Source organism: Salvelinus alpinus, chromosome 15 (genome assembly GCF_045679555.1).
Source record: "Salvelinus alpinus chromosome 15, SLU_Salpinus.1, whole genome shotgun sequence".
NCBI classification, from domain to species: Eukaryota; Metazoa; Chordata; class Actinopteri; order Salmoniformes; family Salmonidae; genus Salvelinus; species Salvelinus alpinus.
The window spans coordinates 21,334,109-21,352,233 of NC_092100.1; the positions used below are offsets into that span (position 1 = coordinate 21,334,109).

General features: G+C 43.3%; 1 protein-coding gene across 2 annotated transcripts in view; it reads right to left on the minus strand.

Annotated features, from left to right (window-relative positions):
• The window catches only part of LOC139539710 (protein strawberry notch homolog 2-like), a 110,087-nt gene that overhangs the window by 52,743 nt on the left and 39,219 nt on the right, over positions 1-18,125 (minus strand). For both annotated transcript variants that reach the window (XM_071342904.1, XM_071342903.1), the window contains exon 4: positions 8,869-8,977. In XM_071342904.1, the coding sequence (XP_071199005.1) occupies positions 8,869-8,977 (109 nt within the window). The remainder of the gene's footprint in view (positions 1-8,868; positions 8,978-18,125) is intronic.

Here is an 18,125-nt window from a genome sequence, read left to right on the forward strand (position 1 = left end):
ATGAACTCAGCAAAAAAAGAAACGTCCTCTCACTGTCAACTGAGTTTATTTACAGCAAACTTAACATGTGTAAATATGTGTATGAACATAACAAGATTCAACAACTGAGACATAAACTGAACAAGTTCCACAGACATGTGACTACCAGAAATGGAATAATGTGTACCTGAACAAGGGGGGGGGGTCAAAATCAAAAGTAACAGTCAGTATCTGGTGTGGCCACCACCTGCATTAAGTACTGCAGTGCATCTCCTCCTCATGGACTGCACCAGATTTGCCAGTTCTTGCTGTGAGATGTTACCCCACTCAAGGCACCTACAAGTTCCCGGACATTTCTGGGGGGAATGGCCCTAGCCCTCACCCTCCGATCCAACAGCTCCCAGACGTGCTCAATGGGATTGAGATCCGGGCTCTTCGCTGGCCATGGCAGAACATTGACATTTCTGTCTTGCAGGAAATCACGCACAGAACGAGCAGTATCGCTGGTGGCATTGTCATGCTGGAGGGTCATGTCAGGATGAGCCTGCAGGAAGGGTACCACATGAGGGAGGAGGATGTCTTCCCTATAACGCACAGCATTGAGATTGCCTGAAATGACAACAAGCTCAGTCTGATGATTCTGTGACACTCCGCCCCAGACCATGACGAACCCTCCACCTCATTCCTTTGACAATGCTCATTCCAATGCTCATTCCTTTGACAATAAACGCGAATCCGACCATCACCCCTGGTGAGACAAAACCGCGACTCGTCAGTTAAGAGCACTTTGCCAGTCCTGTCTGGTCCAGCGACGGTGGGTTTGTGCCCATAGTCGACGTTGTTGCCGGTGATGTCTGGTGAGGACCTGCCTTACAACAGGCCGACAAGCCCTCAGTCCAGCCTCTCTCAGCCTATTCCAGACAGTCTGAGCACTGATGGAGGGATTGTGCGTTCCTGGTGTAACTCAGGCAGTTGTTGTTGCCATCCTGTACCCTTCCCATAGGGGTGATGTTTGGATGTACCGATCCTGTGCAGGTGTTGTTACACGTGGTCTGCCACTGCGAGGATGATCAGCTGTCCGTCTTGTCTCCTTGTAGCGCTGTCTTTGGCATCTGGCGGTACGGACATTGCAATTTATTGCCCTGGCCACATCTGCAGTCCTCATGCCTCCTTGCAGCATGCCTAAGGCACATTCACACAGATGAGCAGGGCCCTTGGGCATCTTTCTTTTGGTGTTTTTCAGAGTCCGTAGAAAGGCCTCTTTAGTGTCCTAAGTTTTCATAACTGTGACCTTTAATTGCCTACCGTCTGTGAGCTGTTAGTGTCTTAACGACCGTTCCACAGGTGCATATTCATTCATTGTTTATGGTTCATTGAACAAGCATGGGAAACAGTGTTTAAACCCTTTACAATGAAGATCTGTGAAGTTATTTGGATTTTTAAGAATTCTCTTTGAAAGACAGAGTCCTGAAAAAGAGACGTTTCTTTTTTTGCTGAGTTTAGATAGTAGTAGTATAGCCTTCATGTGGATAGATAGTATTAGTAGTATAGCATTCATGTGGAGATAGAAAGTAGTAGTATAGCCTTCATGTGGATAGGTAGAAGTAGTATAGCATTCATGTGGATGGCTAGGTAGTAGTTTAGCCTTCAGATAGATAGATAAAACTTTGAAATAAAAATAAATGTGGATAGAGCCGTTACATGACCAAAAGTATGTAGACACCTGCTCGTCATACATCTAATTCCAAAATCATGTGCATTAATATGGAGTTGGTCCCTCCTTCACTGCTATAACAGTCTATACTCTTCTGGGAAAGCTTTCCACTAGATGTTGGAACATTGTTGTGGGGACTTGTTTCAATTTAGCCACAACAGCATTTGTGAGGTCAGGCACTGGCGTTGGTGATTAGGCTTGGCTCGCAGTCGGCATTCCAATTCATCCCAAAGGTATTCGATAGGGTTGAGGTCAGGGCTCTGTGCAGGCCAGTCAAGTTCTTCCAGAAAGATTTCAAAAACCATTTCTGCATGGACCTTGTCATGATGAAAGGAAAAGTACTTCCCCAAACTGTTGGCACAAAGTAGGAAGCACAGAATCGTCTAGAATGTTATTGTACGCTGTTAAGATTTCCCTTACCTGGAATTAAGGAGCCTAGACCGAACAACGTATAACAGCCACAGAACATTATTCCTCCTCTACCAAACTTTACAGTTGGCACTATGCATTCAGGCAAGTAGCATTCTCCTGGCATCCGCCAAACCCAGATTTGTCCGTTGGACTGTCAGATGGTGAAGAGTTATTCGTCACTCTTGAGAACTCGTTTCCACTGCTCCAGAGTCCAATGGCAGCGAGCTTTACACCACTCCAGAAGACGCTTGGCACTGCACATGGTGATCTTAGGCTTCTATGCGGCTGCTGGGCCATGGAAACCCATATCCTGATGAATAGTTAATGTGCTGACGTTGCTTCCAGAGGCAGTTTGGAACTCGGTAGTGAGTGTTGCAACCGAGGATAGACGATTTTGACACTACGTGCTTCGGAGGTCCCGTTCTGTGAGCTTGTGTGGCCTTTGACATACTGACCTGTTGGAAAGGTGGCATCCTGGCACGTTGAAAGACACGTTGAAATTCACTGAGCTCTTCAGTGAGGCCATTCTACGTCTATGGAGACAGCATGGCTGTGTGCTCGATTTTACACACCTGTCAGCAACGGGTGTGGCTGAAATAGCCGAATCCACGAATTTGAAGGGGTGTCCACATACTTTTGTATATACAGTACCGTTCAAAGATTTGGGGTCACTTAGGAATTTCCTTGTTTTTGAAAGAAAAGCTAATTTTTTGTACATTAAAATAACATCAAATTGATCAGAAATACAGTGTAGCCATTGTTAATGTTGTAAATGACTATTGTAGCTGTAAACAGCTGATTTTTTTATGGAATATCTACATAGGCGTACAGAGGCCCATTATCAGCAACCATCACTCCTGTGTTTAAATGGCACGTTGTGTTAGCTAATCCAAGTTTATAATTTTAAAAGGTTAATTGATCATTAGAAAACCCTTTTGAAATTATGTTAGCACAGCTGAAATCTGTTGTTCTGATTAAAGAAGCAATAAAACTGGCCTTCTTTAGACTAGTTGAGTATCTGGAGCATTGGCATTTGTGGGTTCGATTACAGGCTCAAAATGAAACCAATAAATTTCTGTAACTCGTCAGTCTATTCTTGTTCTGAGAAATGAAGACTATTCCATGCGAGAAATTGCCAAGAAACTGAAGATCTTGTACAACGCTGTGGACTACTCCCTTCACAGAACAGTGCAAACTGGCTCTAAACAGAATAGAAAGAGGAGTGGGAGGCCCCGGTGCACAACTGAGCAAGAATATTAGAGTGTCTAGTTTGAGAAACAGACGCCTCACAAGTCCTCAACTGGCAGCTTCTACACCTGCATTGCTTGCTGTTTGGGGTTTTAGGCTGGGTTTCTGTACAGCACTTTGAGATATCAGCTGATGTAAGAAGGGCTATATAAATAAATTTGATTTACCTGCAAAACACCAGTCTCAACGTCAACAGTGAAGAGGCGACTCCGGGATGCTGGCCTTCTAGGCAGAGTTCCTCTGTCCAGTGTCTGTGTTCTTTTGCCGATCTTAATCTTTTCTTTTTATTGGCCAGTCTGAGATATGGCTTTTTCTTTGCATCCCTGGAGTCACCTCTTCACTGTTGACGTTGAGACTGGTGTTTTGCAGTTACTATTTAATGAAGCTGCCACATAAATTCTTCAGAGTTCAAGTAACAGACACATCAACATCAACTGTTCAGAGGAGACTGCGTGAATCAGGCCTTCATGGTCGAATTGCTGCAAATAAACCACTACTAAAAGGACACCAATAAGAAAAGGAGACTTGCCTGGGTCAAAAAACACGAGCAATGGACATTAGACCGTTGGAAATCTGTCCTTTTGTCTGATGAGTACAAATTTGCGATTTTTGGTTCCAACCGCCGTGTCTTTATGAGACGCAAAGTGTGGTTCCCACCTTGATAGTGCTTTGCTGGTGACAGAGTCTGTGATTTATTTAGAATTCAAGGCACACTTCACCAGCATGGCTACCACAGCATTCTGCAGCGATACGCCATCCCTTCGGGTTTGTGCTTATTGGGACAATCATTTGTTTTTCAACAGGACAATGACCCAACACACCTCCAAACGCTGTTTTTCAGTCTTACGGTCCCAGCTTTGATACACCTGTACTGACCTCACCTTCTGGAGGATAGCGGGTTGAACAGGCCGTGGCTCGGGTGGATGATATCCTTGATGATCTTTTTGGCCGTCGGGTGCTGTAGGTGTCCAGGAGGGCAGGCAGTCTGCCCCCGTTGATACGTTGGCCAGACCTCACCATCCTCTGGAGAGCCCTGCGGTTTCTGGCAGGGGAGAAGCATGGTGGTCGGGGGATGTTTTTCCACTGCAAAGATGAACGGAGCAAAGTACTGAGAGAGCTGTGATGAAAACCTGTTCCAGAGTGCTCAGGACCTCAGACTGGGGCGAACGTTCACCTTCCAACAGGACAACGACCCTAAGCACACAGCCAAGACAAAGCAGGAGTGGCTTTGGGACAAGTCTCAATGTCCGTGAGTGGCCAAGCCAGAGACCGTCTTGAACCCGATCAAACATCTCTGGAGACCTGAAAATAGCTGTGCAGCAACGCTCCCCATCCAACCTGATAGAGCTTGAGAGGATCTGCAGAGAAAAATAGGAGAAACTCCCCAAATACATGTGTGTCAAGCTTGTAGCGTCATACACAAGAAGACTTGAGGCTGTAATTGCTGCCAAAGGTGCTTCAACAAAGTACTGAGTAAATGGTCTGAATACTTACGTAAAAGTGATATTTCAGTTTTACATTTTTTATAAATTAGCAAAAATGTCTGAAACCCCATAATGACAAACCAAACAGGTTATTGTGTGATGAGGAAAAAATATAATTGTATCAATTTTAGAATAAGGTTGAAACCTAACAAAATGTGGAAAAAGTCAAGGGGTCTGAATACTTTCTGAAAGAACTGTATATTATTTGTGGGTTGAGTTCGAGACAGTAATTTAGACAACTAGAAATGCCAGTTTAAATATCACACTGCTTGTCAAGAAGAAAAAAAGCTACATCAAAAACTAGGAAAATCCCCTATGAAATACCACACTGAACGCATAACGTAACAGTGTTCCTATATGACAAAGACAAGCTGCTATCTTTGTTCTGATAAAATGCCCATCTGAATATCATGCTGTAATCTGAATAAAATCACTGGGCACCTACACTCATTCATGTGTCTACAAAGCAAAACTGACATTTCAGAGGTATGTTAGTGTAATATGACACCGGTGGGTCGGTGTGTGTGTGTGTGGTGTGTGTAGCTCTGTACAGTGTGTGCAGCACCCATTTTAGTCTACACCACACAGCTGGGCAGTGCCAGGGAGCTGTTGGACCCTATTCCAACTAAACTACTGAAAGAGCTGCTTCCTGTGCTTGGCCCTCCTATGTTGAACATAATAAACGGCTCTCTATGCACCGGATGCGTACCAAACTCACTAAAAGTGGCAGTAATAAAGCCTCTTGAAAAAGCCAAACCTTGACCAAGAAAATATGAAAACTATCGGCCTATATCGAATCTTCCATTCCTCTCAATTTTTAGAAAAAGCTGTTGCGCAGCAACTCACTGCCTTCCTGAAGACAAACAATGTATACGAAACGCTTCAGTCTGGTTTTAGACCCCATCATAGCACTGAGACTGCACTTGTGAAGGTGGTAAATTACCTTTTAATGGCGTCAGACCGAGGCTCTGCATCTGTCCTCGTGCTCCTAGACCTTAGTGCTGCCTTTGATACCATCGATCACCACATTCTTTTGGAGAGATTGGAAACCCAAATTGGTCTACACGGACAAGTTCTGGCATGGTTTAGATCTTATCTGTCGGAAAGATATCAGTTTGTCTCTGTGAATGGTTTGTCCTCTGACAAATCAACGGTACAATTCGGTGTTCCTCAAGGTTCCGTTTTAGGACCACTATTGTTTTCACTATATATTTTACCTCTTGGGGATGTCATTCGAAAACATAATATTAACTTTCACTGCTAAGCGGATGACACACAGCTGTACATTTCAATGAAATATGGTGAAGCCCCAAAATTGCCTTCGCCAGAAGCCTGTGTTTCAGACGTAAGGAAGTGGTTGACTGCAAACGTTCTACTTTTAAACTCAGACAAAACAGAGATGCTTGTTCTAGGTCCCAAGAAACAAAGAGATCTTCTGTTGAATCTGAAAATTAATCTTGATGGTTGTAAAGTCGTCTCAAATAAAACTGTGAAGGACCTCGGCGTTACTCTGGACCCTGATCTCTCTTTTGACGAACATATCAAGACTGTTTCAAGGACAGCTTTTTTCCATCTACGTAACATTGCAAAAATCTGAAACTTTGTCCAAAAATGATGCAGAAAAATGTATCCATGCTTTTATTACTTCTAGGTTAGACTACTGCAATGCTCTACTTTCCGGCTACCTGGATAAAGCACAAAATAAACTTCAGTTAGTGCTAAATACGGCTGCTAGAATCCTGACTAGAACCAAAACATTTTATCATATTACTCCAGTGCTAGCCTCCCTAGACTGGCTTCCTGTTAAGGCAAGGGCTGATTTCAAGGTTTTACTGCTAACCTACAAAGCATTACATGGGCTTGCTCCTAGCTATCTTTCCGATTTGGTCCTGCCGTACATACCTACACGTACGCTACGGTCACAAGACGCAGGCCTCCTAATTGTCCTTAGAATTTCTAAGCAAACAGCTGGAGGCAGGGCTTTCTCCTATAGAGCTCCGTTTTTATGGAATGGTCTGCCTATCCATGTGAGAGACTTTACTGAAGACTCATCTCTTCAGTGGGTCATATGATTGAGTGTAGTCTGGCCCAGGAGTGTGAAGGTGAACGGAAAGGCTCTGGAGCAACGAACCGCCCTTGCTGTCTCTGCCTCTCCACTGGGATTCTCTGCCTCTAACCCTATTACAGGGGCTGAGTCACTGGCTTACCGGTGCTATTTCATGCCGTCCCTAGGAGGGGCGCGTTACTTGAGTGGGTTGAGTCACTGAAGTGATCTTCCTGTCTGGGTTGGCGCCCCCCATTGTGTTGTGCCGTGGCAGAGATCTTTGTGGGCTATACTCAACCTTGTCTCAGGATGGTAAGTTGGTGGTTGAAGATATCCCTCTAGTGGTGTGGGGGCTGTGCTTTGGCAAAGTGGGTGGGGTTATATCCTTCCTGTTTGGCCCTGTCCGGGGGTATCATCGGATGGGGCCACAGTGTCTCCTGACCCCTCCTGTCTCAGCCTCCAGTATTTATGCTGCAGTAGTTTATGTGTCGGGGGGGCTAGGGTCAGTTTGTTATATCTGGAGTACTTCTCCTGTCTTATCCGGTGTCCTGTGTGAATTTAAGTATGCTCTCTCTAATTCTCTCTCTCTCTTTCTTTCTCTCTCTCGGAGGACCTGAGCCCTAGGACCATGCCTCAGGACGACCTGGCATGATGACTCCTTGCTGTCCCCAGTCCACCTGGCCGTGCTGCTGCTCCAGTTTCAACTGTTCTGCCTGCGGCTATGGAACCCTGACCTGTTCACCGGACGTGCTACCTGTCCCAGACCTGCTGTTTTCAACTCTCTAGAGACAGCAGGAGAGATACTCTTAATGATCGGCTATGAAAAGCCAACTGACATTTACTCCTGAGGTGCTGACTTGCTGCATCCTCGACAACTACTGTGATTATTATTATTTGACCATGCTGGTCATTTATGAACATTTGAACATCTTGGCCATGTTCTGTTATAATCTCCACCCGGCAAAGCCAGAAGAGGACTGGCCACCCCTCATAGCCTGATTCCTCTAGGTTTCTTCCTAGGTTTTGGCCTTTCTAGGGAGTTTTTCCTAGCCACCGTGCTTCTATACCTGCATTGCTTGCTGTTTGGGGTTTTAGGCTGGGTTTCTGTACAGCACTTTGAGATATCAGCTGATGTAAGAAGGGCTATATAAATAAATTTGATTTAGGGCATTCACTCCTCCCAGGCATCTGTGAGCACTTGGCATGTGCCACACTTGGGTAAGAGGCTCTTCATAAAGTAAATATGCATACCCCCAACCACTGAACACTCACCAGCCACCTGATACAGGACAGGCCGGATGTGAGAGGCATACTGACTGGCTCTTCATTAACACATCACTGCTCTCCTTTACCCACAGCTACTGGAGCCCAATGAGTTAATACCATAACACACAACCTCCATACAAACAAGCCCAGATGAGAAGTCAATGGTCTGTGTTGTTAAGGCTAATCTCAGTCACTGGAGGCCAGGGGAGGGATTAATTTTCCATATGAAGAGAAGTGGAATTGCCTGGGTTGACACAAAGTGTGTATAAGTGGGCAATACAAAATAGATATAGCCCATAGGATGCTAAATATAAACATAGGGGGGAAATTCCCTGTCCCAAAAGCCCCCGGGTGATCGGTGGTGCATAAACTCAACAAGCAAATATTGAGGAAGAAAGCAAGAGATAAAATTCCTCCATGCAAAAACTCCCCGAAACCCCCCCCACAAGTGTTCCTCAAAAGTGCAATGAGAGCAGCCATTTTCATCAGAGTGACAGAGTGAATAGAACCTGATGGCAACAACTAAAGCCCAGAAAAATGAGTGGCTAATTAATAACAAGCCTTCACAGGAAAAGGAGCAGGTAGCGTAGACAGTGTCAGACACAACGTTTTAATCAGTTTCTGCAGCCAGGAATAACCAACCATGCAACATTGAAGACAGGATCAGAGACAGAGAGCGAGACAGAGGGGGACAGAGGGAGCGTGATATAGGGAGATCTTACCTGAGGGAATTCTCCGTTCCTGGGGAGGTTGAGGAAATCGTCATGGAATCCTGAATGGCTGAACATGTCCATGTGCATATCGGGCATGGGAGCATTCAAGTGGTATTGCCTGAAAAAGGTCAGAGGTAAGGCAGCTTAATGAGATGTACTGAGAGATCGAGAGCAGAGCGCTGTGGATAGCAGGTTTCACAAGGGAACTCCCTAGTCATCATTAGGTGGGCAGAAGTTGAATCAGAAGGCGTTTGGAATTTATTTAAACAAAGGAAACTAGAACGCAGTGAGATTTTGGCATGGTTGGAAAAACAACCGTCTCATACTAGCCCAACAAAGACATAACTAAGAGCAAGAATAGTGAGAGGATAAAGGGAATAAATAAAGTCAACATGTACACAAAGTGGAATACATCAACCTGTACAAACTGTGGAGTCATAACACAAGCTATTCAACCAAATGAGTCATTATCCTAAAGAATTTGTGATGTAAATGGCATGTTATAGAAAAGTTCAGACACCTTAACAGAAGTGCTTTGCTATTTGGCTGGCAGTCACACAAGTAAATGAGTTTACAATGAAAAAGCAAAGTACTTTTAGCAAAAATTATGCATGGCCATCATATTTATAATGTTTATCATAGAAAGAATGTAGCCAGCTACAATTCCTAAGTTTGCGCTTGAAGTTAATCTTGCATCTTACTGGAGAAAATAGGCTACCCCGAAAAGTACCAGATTAAAGTAGCTATACATCAGTCAGAGCACGGTCTCCTGATGAATTCTGATCCGAGTGGAGAAGTGCAACTGAAATTACAATAAGAAGCATTTTAGATCTGGGTTTACAAAAAATTATATAATTCTGGTGCATTCTTTTTTCTTTGTGAAAAACTGAATTCTGCGTTAACGCATAGTGTTCGCACACTATAGTGTTCGCTTTCTGCCGTGTTTGCCACTGCTATTTTGATTTCCTTCCGTTTTTTTCTCCTCTCCATTCTTTGCCTGTCTGCTCCCCCCAATCCTCTTCTCCAAGCAGAGCAGGCACGCCTGTTACCTTAGCGACTCCAGACTACACACAGTGTGTGTGTGTGTGTGTGTGTGTGTGTGCAGCATGTACACATGCTGCTCCAGAACCAGTGCAGCTCTTCCTTCAGACAAGCATGAATCAAAACTTTGTTAATTTGAACAATGTCTCTCGTTCACATTTTTTTATTTAACCTTTATTTAACCAGGGAGGCTAGTTGAGAACAAGTTCTCATTTACAACTGCGACCTGGTCAATATAAAGCAAAGCAGTGGGACACAAACACAGAGTTACACATGGAAAAAACAAACATACAGTCAATAACACAATAGAAAAGGTCTATATACAGTGTGTGCAAATGAGGTAAGATGAGGGAGGTAAGGCAATAAATAGACCATAGTGGCGAAATAATTACAATTTAGCAATTAAACACTGGAGTGATAGATGTGCAGAAGATAAATGCGCAAGTAGAGATACTGGGGTGCAAGATGGGCTATGTACAGGTGCAGCGATCTGTAAGCTGCTCTGACAGCTGATGCTTAAAGTTAGAGAGGGGGATATAAGTCTCCAGCTTCAGTGATTTTTGCCATTCGTTCCAGTCATTGGCTGCAGAGAACTGTAAGGAAAGGCGGCAAAGGAGGTGTTGGCTTTGTGGATGACCAGTGAAAAATACCTGCTGGAGCACGTGCTACGGGTGGGTGCTGCTATGGTGACCAGTGAGCTAAGGCGGGGCTTTACCTAGCAAAGACTTATAGATGACCTGGAGCCAGTGCGTTTGGCAACGAATATGAAGCCAACGAGAGCATACAGGTCGCAGTGGTGGGTAGTATATGGGGCTTTGGTGACAAAACAGATGGCACTGTGATAGACAACATCCAATTTGCTGAGTAGAGTGTTGGGGGCTATTTTGGAAATGACATTGCCGAAGTCAAGGATCGGCGGGATAGTCAGTTTTACGAGGGTATGTTTGGCAGCATGAGTGAAGGATGCTTTGTTGTGAAATAGGACGCCGATTCTAGATTTAATTTTGGATTGGAGATGCTTAACGTGAGTCTGGAAGGAGAGTTTACAGTCTAACCAGACACCTAGGTATTTGTCCACATATTCCAAGTCAGAACCGTCCAGAGTAGAGATGCTGGACGGGCGGGCAGGTGCGGGCAGCGATCGGTTGAAGAGCATGCATTTAGTTGTACTTGCATTTAAGAGTAGTTGGAGACCACAGAAGGAGAATTGTATGGCATTGAAGCCCGTCTGGAAGTTAGTTAACACAGTGTCCAAAGAAGATCCAGAAGTATACCGAATGGTGTCGTCTGCGTAGAGGTGGATCAGAGAATCACCAGCAGCAAGAGCGACATCATTGATGTATACAGAGAAAAGAGTCGGCCCGAAAATTGAACCCTGTGGCATCCCCAAAGAGACTGCCAGAGGTCCGGACAACAGGCCCTCCGATTTGACACACTGAACTCTATCAGAGAAGTAGTTGGTGAACCAGGCGAGGAAGTAATTTGAGAAACCAAGGCTGTGTAGTCTGCCGATAAGAATGTGGTGATTGACAGAGTCGAAAGCCTTGGCCAGGTCGATGAATACAGCTGCACAGTATTGTCTCTTATCGATGGTGGTTATGATATTGTTTAGGACCTTGAGCGTGGCTGAGATGCACCCATGACCAGCTCGGAAACCAGATTGCATAGTGGAGAAGGTACGGTGGGATTCAAAATGGGCGGTGATCTGTTTGTTAACTTGGCTTTCGAAGACCTTAGAAAGGCAGGGTAGGATAGATATAGGTCTCTAACAGTTTGGGTCGAGAGTGTTTCCCCCTTTGAAGAGGGGAATGACAGCGCCAGCTTTCCAATCTTTGGGGATCTCAGACGATACGAAAGAGAGGTTGAACAGACTGGTAATAGGGGTTGCAACAATTTCGGCTGATTTGTAGGGGTCCAGATTTTGCAGCTCTTTCAGAACATCAGCTATCTGGATTTGGGTGAAGGAGAAATGGGGAGGCTTGGGCAAGTTGCTGTGGGCGGTGCATGGCTGTTGACCGGGGTAGGGGTAGCCAGGTGGAAAGCATGGCCAGCCGTAGAAAAATGCTCATTGAAATTCTCAATTATCTTGGATTTATCGATGGTGACAGTGTTTCCTAGCCTCAGTGCAGTGGGCAGCTGGGAGGAGGTGTTCTTATTCTCCATGGACTTTAGTGTCCCAAAACTTGTTGGAGTTTGTGATACAGGATGCAAATTTCTGTTTGAAAAAGCTAGCCTTTGCTTTCCTAACTGCCTGTGTATATTGGTTCCTAACTTCCCTGAAAAGTTGCATATCGCGGGGGCTATTCGATACTAATGCAATACGCCACAGGATGTTTTTGTGCTGGTCAAGGGCAGTCAGGTCTGGAGTGAACCAAGGGCTATAACTGTTCCTGGTTCTACATTCACTTGTAAATGTCCAAACTCACCAAAAATGACATTTCGGTAGCTCCTGGATTGTCTGTCTTTGCAATGTTTTTTCCCCCCGTTTGTGCTCGTTAGCATATTTAGCTAGTAACCTCCATGGAAATTTGCTATTACTCGTGCTAGTTTTTGTTAGCTTTCTGGAAATAGACGCCGAATGGACTTTATTGCCTTTTTTTGGCACCCCAATACCGTAAATCACAGGATGGGAGAAGGACGATATGAAGATTGGGATCCCACCCAACCCTATATGGGGTCCCCGAAAAAACATGAACAAAGGCTCCAAAATGTCCTTTTAGAAATTGCAAAGCTCTCAGTATAGTGACACGTATTTATGTTGTACACATGAAATTGTATCATACTGAATTTTTTTTCCCGCGACTCAAACGATCTCAGTCCATTCTACAGGTAACTGTTAAAATAAAGAAAACAGTTGAGTAAATTAGGGACACAAAATATATTGAAAGCATGGGGTGCGTTCACACAGGAAGTTCAAGACACTTGTAGAATCTATGCCAAGGTGCATTGATGCTGTTCTGGAAGCTCGTGGTGGCCCAACACCCTATTAAGACACTTGCAGGCATTTCCTTTATTTTGGCAGTTACCTGTAGCAGCAACCTACACAGAGAAGGGAACAGCTGGATAGACGAAACGGCTCCAGTCTCACAAAAGGGAATATACAGTGTCTTCAGAAAGTTTGCACCTGTTGTTTACAAAGCATAAGACAAATAACATTTGATTTGAACGAGTTCTGTATGATGGCGAGAACGATGAACCAGGAGGATTCCCCGTCATCGTTTAAATCTCCAGTTTGGGAACATTTTGGCTTTCCTGTAGATTACACTGACGATGAACAGATAGAGTATGTTGCCACTGCTTAACGAGATTAGCATATGCAGCTGCCAACACCTCAAACATGTTGACACATTTACGCCGACATCACCCCAGTATTCCTACCACCTCTTCATTCAAGCAGCCCTTCGCAGCCGATTCTGACTGGGCCAAATAAATTACAAGAGCGATTCAAAATGGGCGGTGATCTGTTTGTATGTTTATAGCTGTGGATATGCACCCATTCTCAGTTGATGAGAAGAATAGGTGGTTTCAGCAACTGGTGAAAGTGCTCTTGCAACATTACGAACTTCGCCCTGTCGCACCCATTTCAGCAAACAGATAGAGCCAGCTCTATATTTATTTTAATTTTACATTTATTTAACAAGGCAAGTCAGTTAACTTCTTATGGCTGCAGAGGCAGTATTGAGTAGCTTGGATGAAAGGTGCACAGAGGTGCCCAGAGTAAACGTGTTGGCCAAAATCATAGTTGCTAATATATGCATATTATTATTAGTACTGGATAGAAAACACTCTGAAGTTTCTAAAACTGTTTGAATTATGTCTGTGAGTATAACAGAACTCATATGGCCAGCAAAAACCTGAGAAGTTCCACTTCCTGTTTGGATTTTTTTCTGAGGCTGGTAGATTTTCAACCAAGCTCCCATTGAAATTACAGCGAGATATGGATGGGTTTTCACTTCCTACGACTTCCACTAGATGTCAACAGTCAATAGAACTTTGTCTGATGACTCTAATGTGAAGGGGGGCCGAAGAAGTCAGGAATGATTCACCACTGCCATGAGGTGACCACGCATTGAACACGCGCGTTCACGTGAGAGGCAGCTCCGTTCCATCGCTCAACTGAGGTCAATGTAATTCTCCGGTTGGAACGTTATTCAAGATGTATGTTAACCTCTCTGGGATATGTGGGACGGTAGCGTCCCTCAAAATCCAGAAAAATGTAGCGCGCCAAATTCAAAAATATTACTATAAAAATCAAATTTTCATTAAATCACACATGTAAGATAGCAAATTAAAGCTACACTCGTTGTGAATCCAGCCAACATGTCAGATTTCAAAAAGGCTTTTCGGCGAAAGCAGAAGATGCTATTATCTGATGATAGCACAACAGTAAACAAAGAGACTGTAGCATATTTCAACCCTGCAGGCACAACAAAACGCAGAAATAAAATATAAATCAGGCCTTACCTTTGACGAGCTTCTTTTGTTGGCACTCCAATATGTCCCATAAACATCACAAATGGTCCTTTTGTTCAATTAATTCCGTCCATATATATACAAAATGTCCATTTATTTGGCGCATTTGATCCAGAAAAAAACAGCTTCCAATTTGCGCAACGTCACTACAAAATATCTCAATAGTTACGTGTAAACTTTGCCAAAACATTTCAAACTACTTTTGTAATACAACTGTAGGTATTTTTAACCGTTAATAATCGATCAAATTGAAGACGGGACTATCTGTGTTCAATACAGGAAGACAACAAACTGACGCTACTTTGAGTCATGCGCCTCTCTCAAAAAGTACACTTCAAGTGACACTCGTTCAAGATGGCCGTACTTCTTCATTACACAAAGGAATAACCTCAACCAATTTCCAAAGACTGGCGACATCCAGTGGAAGCGTTAGGAACTGCAAACAAGTCAATTAGAAATCTAGTATCCCAATGAAATCTTATTGAACAGACAGTGACTTAAAAAAATATATATCTGAATGGTTTGTCCTCTGGGTTTTGCCTGCTACATAAGTTCTGTTATACTCACAGACATGATTCAAATGGTTTTAGAAACTTCAGAGTGTTTTCTATCCAAATCTACTAATAATATGCATATCTTATATTCTGGGGATGAGTAGAAGGAAGTTGAAATTGGGCACGCTATTTATCCAAAAGTGAAAATGCTGCCCCCTATCCTAGAGAAGTTAACATTCTAAAGATTGATTCAATACATCGTTTGACATGTTTCTCCTGACTGTTACGGAACTTTTGTTTCGTCACGTTATAGTGGACACGCTTTGTGACTTTGGAATTGTTTACCAAATGCGCTAACCAAAGTAGCTAATTGGACATAAATAACGGACATTATCGAACAAATCAAGCATTTATTGTGGACCTGGGATTCCATTCTGATGAAGTTCATCAAAGGTAAGGAAACATTTATCATGTATTTTCTGGTTTCTGTTGACTCCAACATGGCGGCTAATTTTACTATTGTTCTGAGCTCCGTCTCAGATTATTGCATGGTTTGCTTTTTCCGTAAAGTTTTATTGAAATCTGACACAGTGGTTGCATTAAGGAGAGGTATATCTATAATTCCATGTGTATAACTTGTATTATAATCTACATTTACATCTGTTGAAACGATGTGGCTATGCACTATTACTGGATGTTTTTGGAACTAGTGAATGTAACGCGCCAATGTAAACTCAGATTTTTTTATATGAACTTTATCAACTTTATCAAACAAAACATGCATGTATTGTGTAACATGAAGTCCTATGAGTGTCATCTGATGAAGATCATCAAAGGTTAGTGATTCATTTTAGCTATATTTCTGCTTGAAAAATGGCTGTGCTTATTGTGCTTAAAGTGTCCGATTGACCTAACATAATTGTTTGTAGTGCTTTCGCTGAAAAGCATATTTGAAATCGGACACTTTGGTGGGATTAACAACAAGATTACCTTTAAAATGGTATAAAACACATGTCTGAGGAATTGTAATTATGAGATTTCTGTTTTTTGAATTTGGCACCCTGCACTTTCACTGGCTGTTGTCATATTATCCCGTTAGCGGGATTGCAGCCATAAGAAGTTAAGAACAAATTCTTATTTTCAATGACGGCCTAGACAGTGGGTTAACTGCCTGTTCAGGGACAGAACGACAGATTTGTACCTTGTCAGCTCGGGGATTTGAACTTGCAACCTTTCGGTTACTAGTCCAATGCTCTAACCACTAGGCTACCCTGCCACCCCAGATAGAAATATAAAGCTAAAGCCTTAAGTTCTCAATGAATTGGCCAATGCATCCTATGTTGCACCTACTTCAGATGGATGGACCACCAGGGCTAGAGCAACTTCACAGTGACAGCACATCATATTACCCAAGACTTGAAAATGAGAAGTACCGTGCTAGGAAACACAAGTCACACAAGCGCTAATTTTTATCTTTGTAAGAAAACATAGCATAGGTCAAGACATGTTTACATATTGATTTCACACGCATGTTGCACTTTATTTTTGTGTTGTTGATGAGTAATTGTGTGTTTTCATTTAAGAAGTTTTGGTATTCCTGATTGTGCTCTCATCAGGCATTATTTGACTCATGATCATATATGGAATCAGGAATACCAACACTTTGTATTTTCTTAAATAAACACAAATGAACTACAGTAACTGTTGGCATTTAATTTTCCAGCAGTGCCGAAACGTGACCCCAAAACATACCGAACCGCAGGTTTGGTGAACCATTACACCCCCATTGACAAACTCCTGTATCTGTTAGGCGAAATACCGCAGTGTGCAATCACAGCAGCAAGATGTGTGACCTGTTGCCACAAGAGAAACCAGTGGAGCACAAACACCTTTGGACATTCAAACAAAATATATACACACATGTACATGCAACCAATATTTATTATCTGTTTATTTATTTTCCCTTGCCAATCATACTACAACTACTTGCACACTGTTACAACTTTGTACGTAGCTAATAACATAACATCTGAGATGCCCGTTTGAATTGAGTTGAGAGAGAAAGAGTCAGAGACGGAGAGAGAACAGCCCCTACCCGTCATCGGGTTCCATGATCCACAAAGGCCACGCTGACCATACTGCCTTTGTCCAATCAGACTCGCACAGAAATACACAGACAACACACACTGGAGATGTACCGAGTCGACTCACACACCATCACAAAGACACTGGAGTGGCACAGCTGTGTGGAGTTGTGTCTCTCTACGCTCAGGGCTTCATGCGACTCCCCTCTGACCTTAAGCGAATGGAGGCACTCCACTCTTTCACTTTTGCTTCTTGGAATCACAACCCAGTTCAGTGGAAAAACACCCGCTTCACTTCTGCTGCCTGTTGGATATTTTCACTTTCTCACTGAGTCACGGCAGGCAGGGCATGCCGGTGACAAAATGAGGAGCGCAACATAGAATTAAATCCTGTGTGAGTTAATGTATACAATGGGTAATTGAGGGAAAAAAACTGTCCTCCAACCCAGGCCACAGACCAGCTGGAGGATCGTTGATGGACTTGAAGGTTGTTATTTAAAGAGAACGGGAGAGATAAGCAATTGGGAGAGATGCTGGTGGTCTAAACTTTGTTTGTCGGTTTCATATGTATATCAAAGCTGGGTGTGAGGGGAATTTAACATGGAGATTCAGGGATGTGTGGTAAATCTAAAAAAAAAGCAAGCCAGATATTGTAGGATCAGAAATACGGGTTTCCTGATTAGTGTGGAAAATTCACACCTGTAATCGAACATCTTTATTTTAAAGGGTCACCGTCAGCCACCTAGCTGGGGTCACAGTGCAGCATCCTAAAGCTTCCAATTGGCTCGTTCATTCTCCTTCCACTCTCTTGTAACTATTCCCCAGGTCGTTGCTGTAAATTACAATGTGTTCTCAGTCAACTTACCTGGTAAAATAAGGGTTAAATAAAAATGACAGTGATAATTGCTACCTTGCCAGAAGGTGTCAGCACTAGCAGCATTCCAATAACACAAAGACAGCCTTTCCCGGATGAGTCAGCTTTGTGTAGTGTTACAAAACCCCTCAAATATTTCTGTAACCAACTGTGACAAAGGCTATTCCATGTATTGGACTGGTTCAAGCTGGTGTTGCACAATTTAATGTACGTAGGGCAGGCCAAACAGAAAGTAACCCATCTTACAGTAAATGCTTTATTGACGACCGAGTATCACGTCTCACCTGATGCATAACTGTT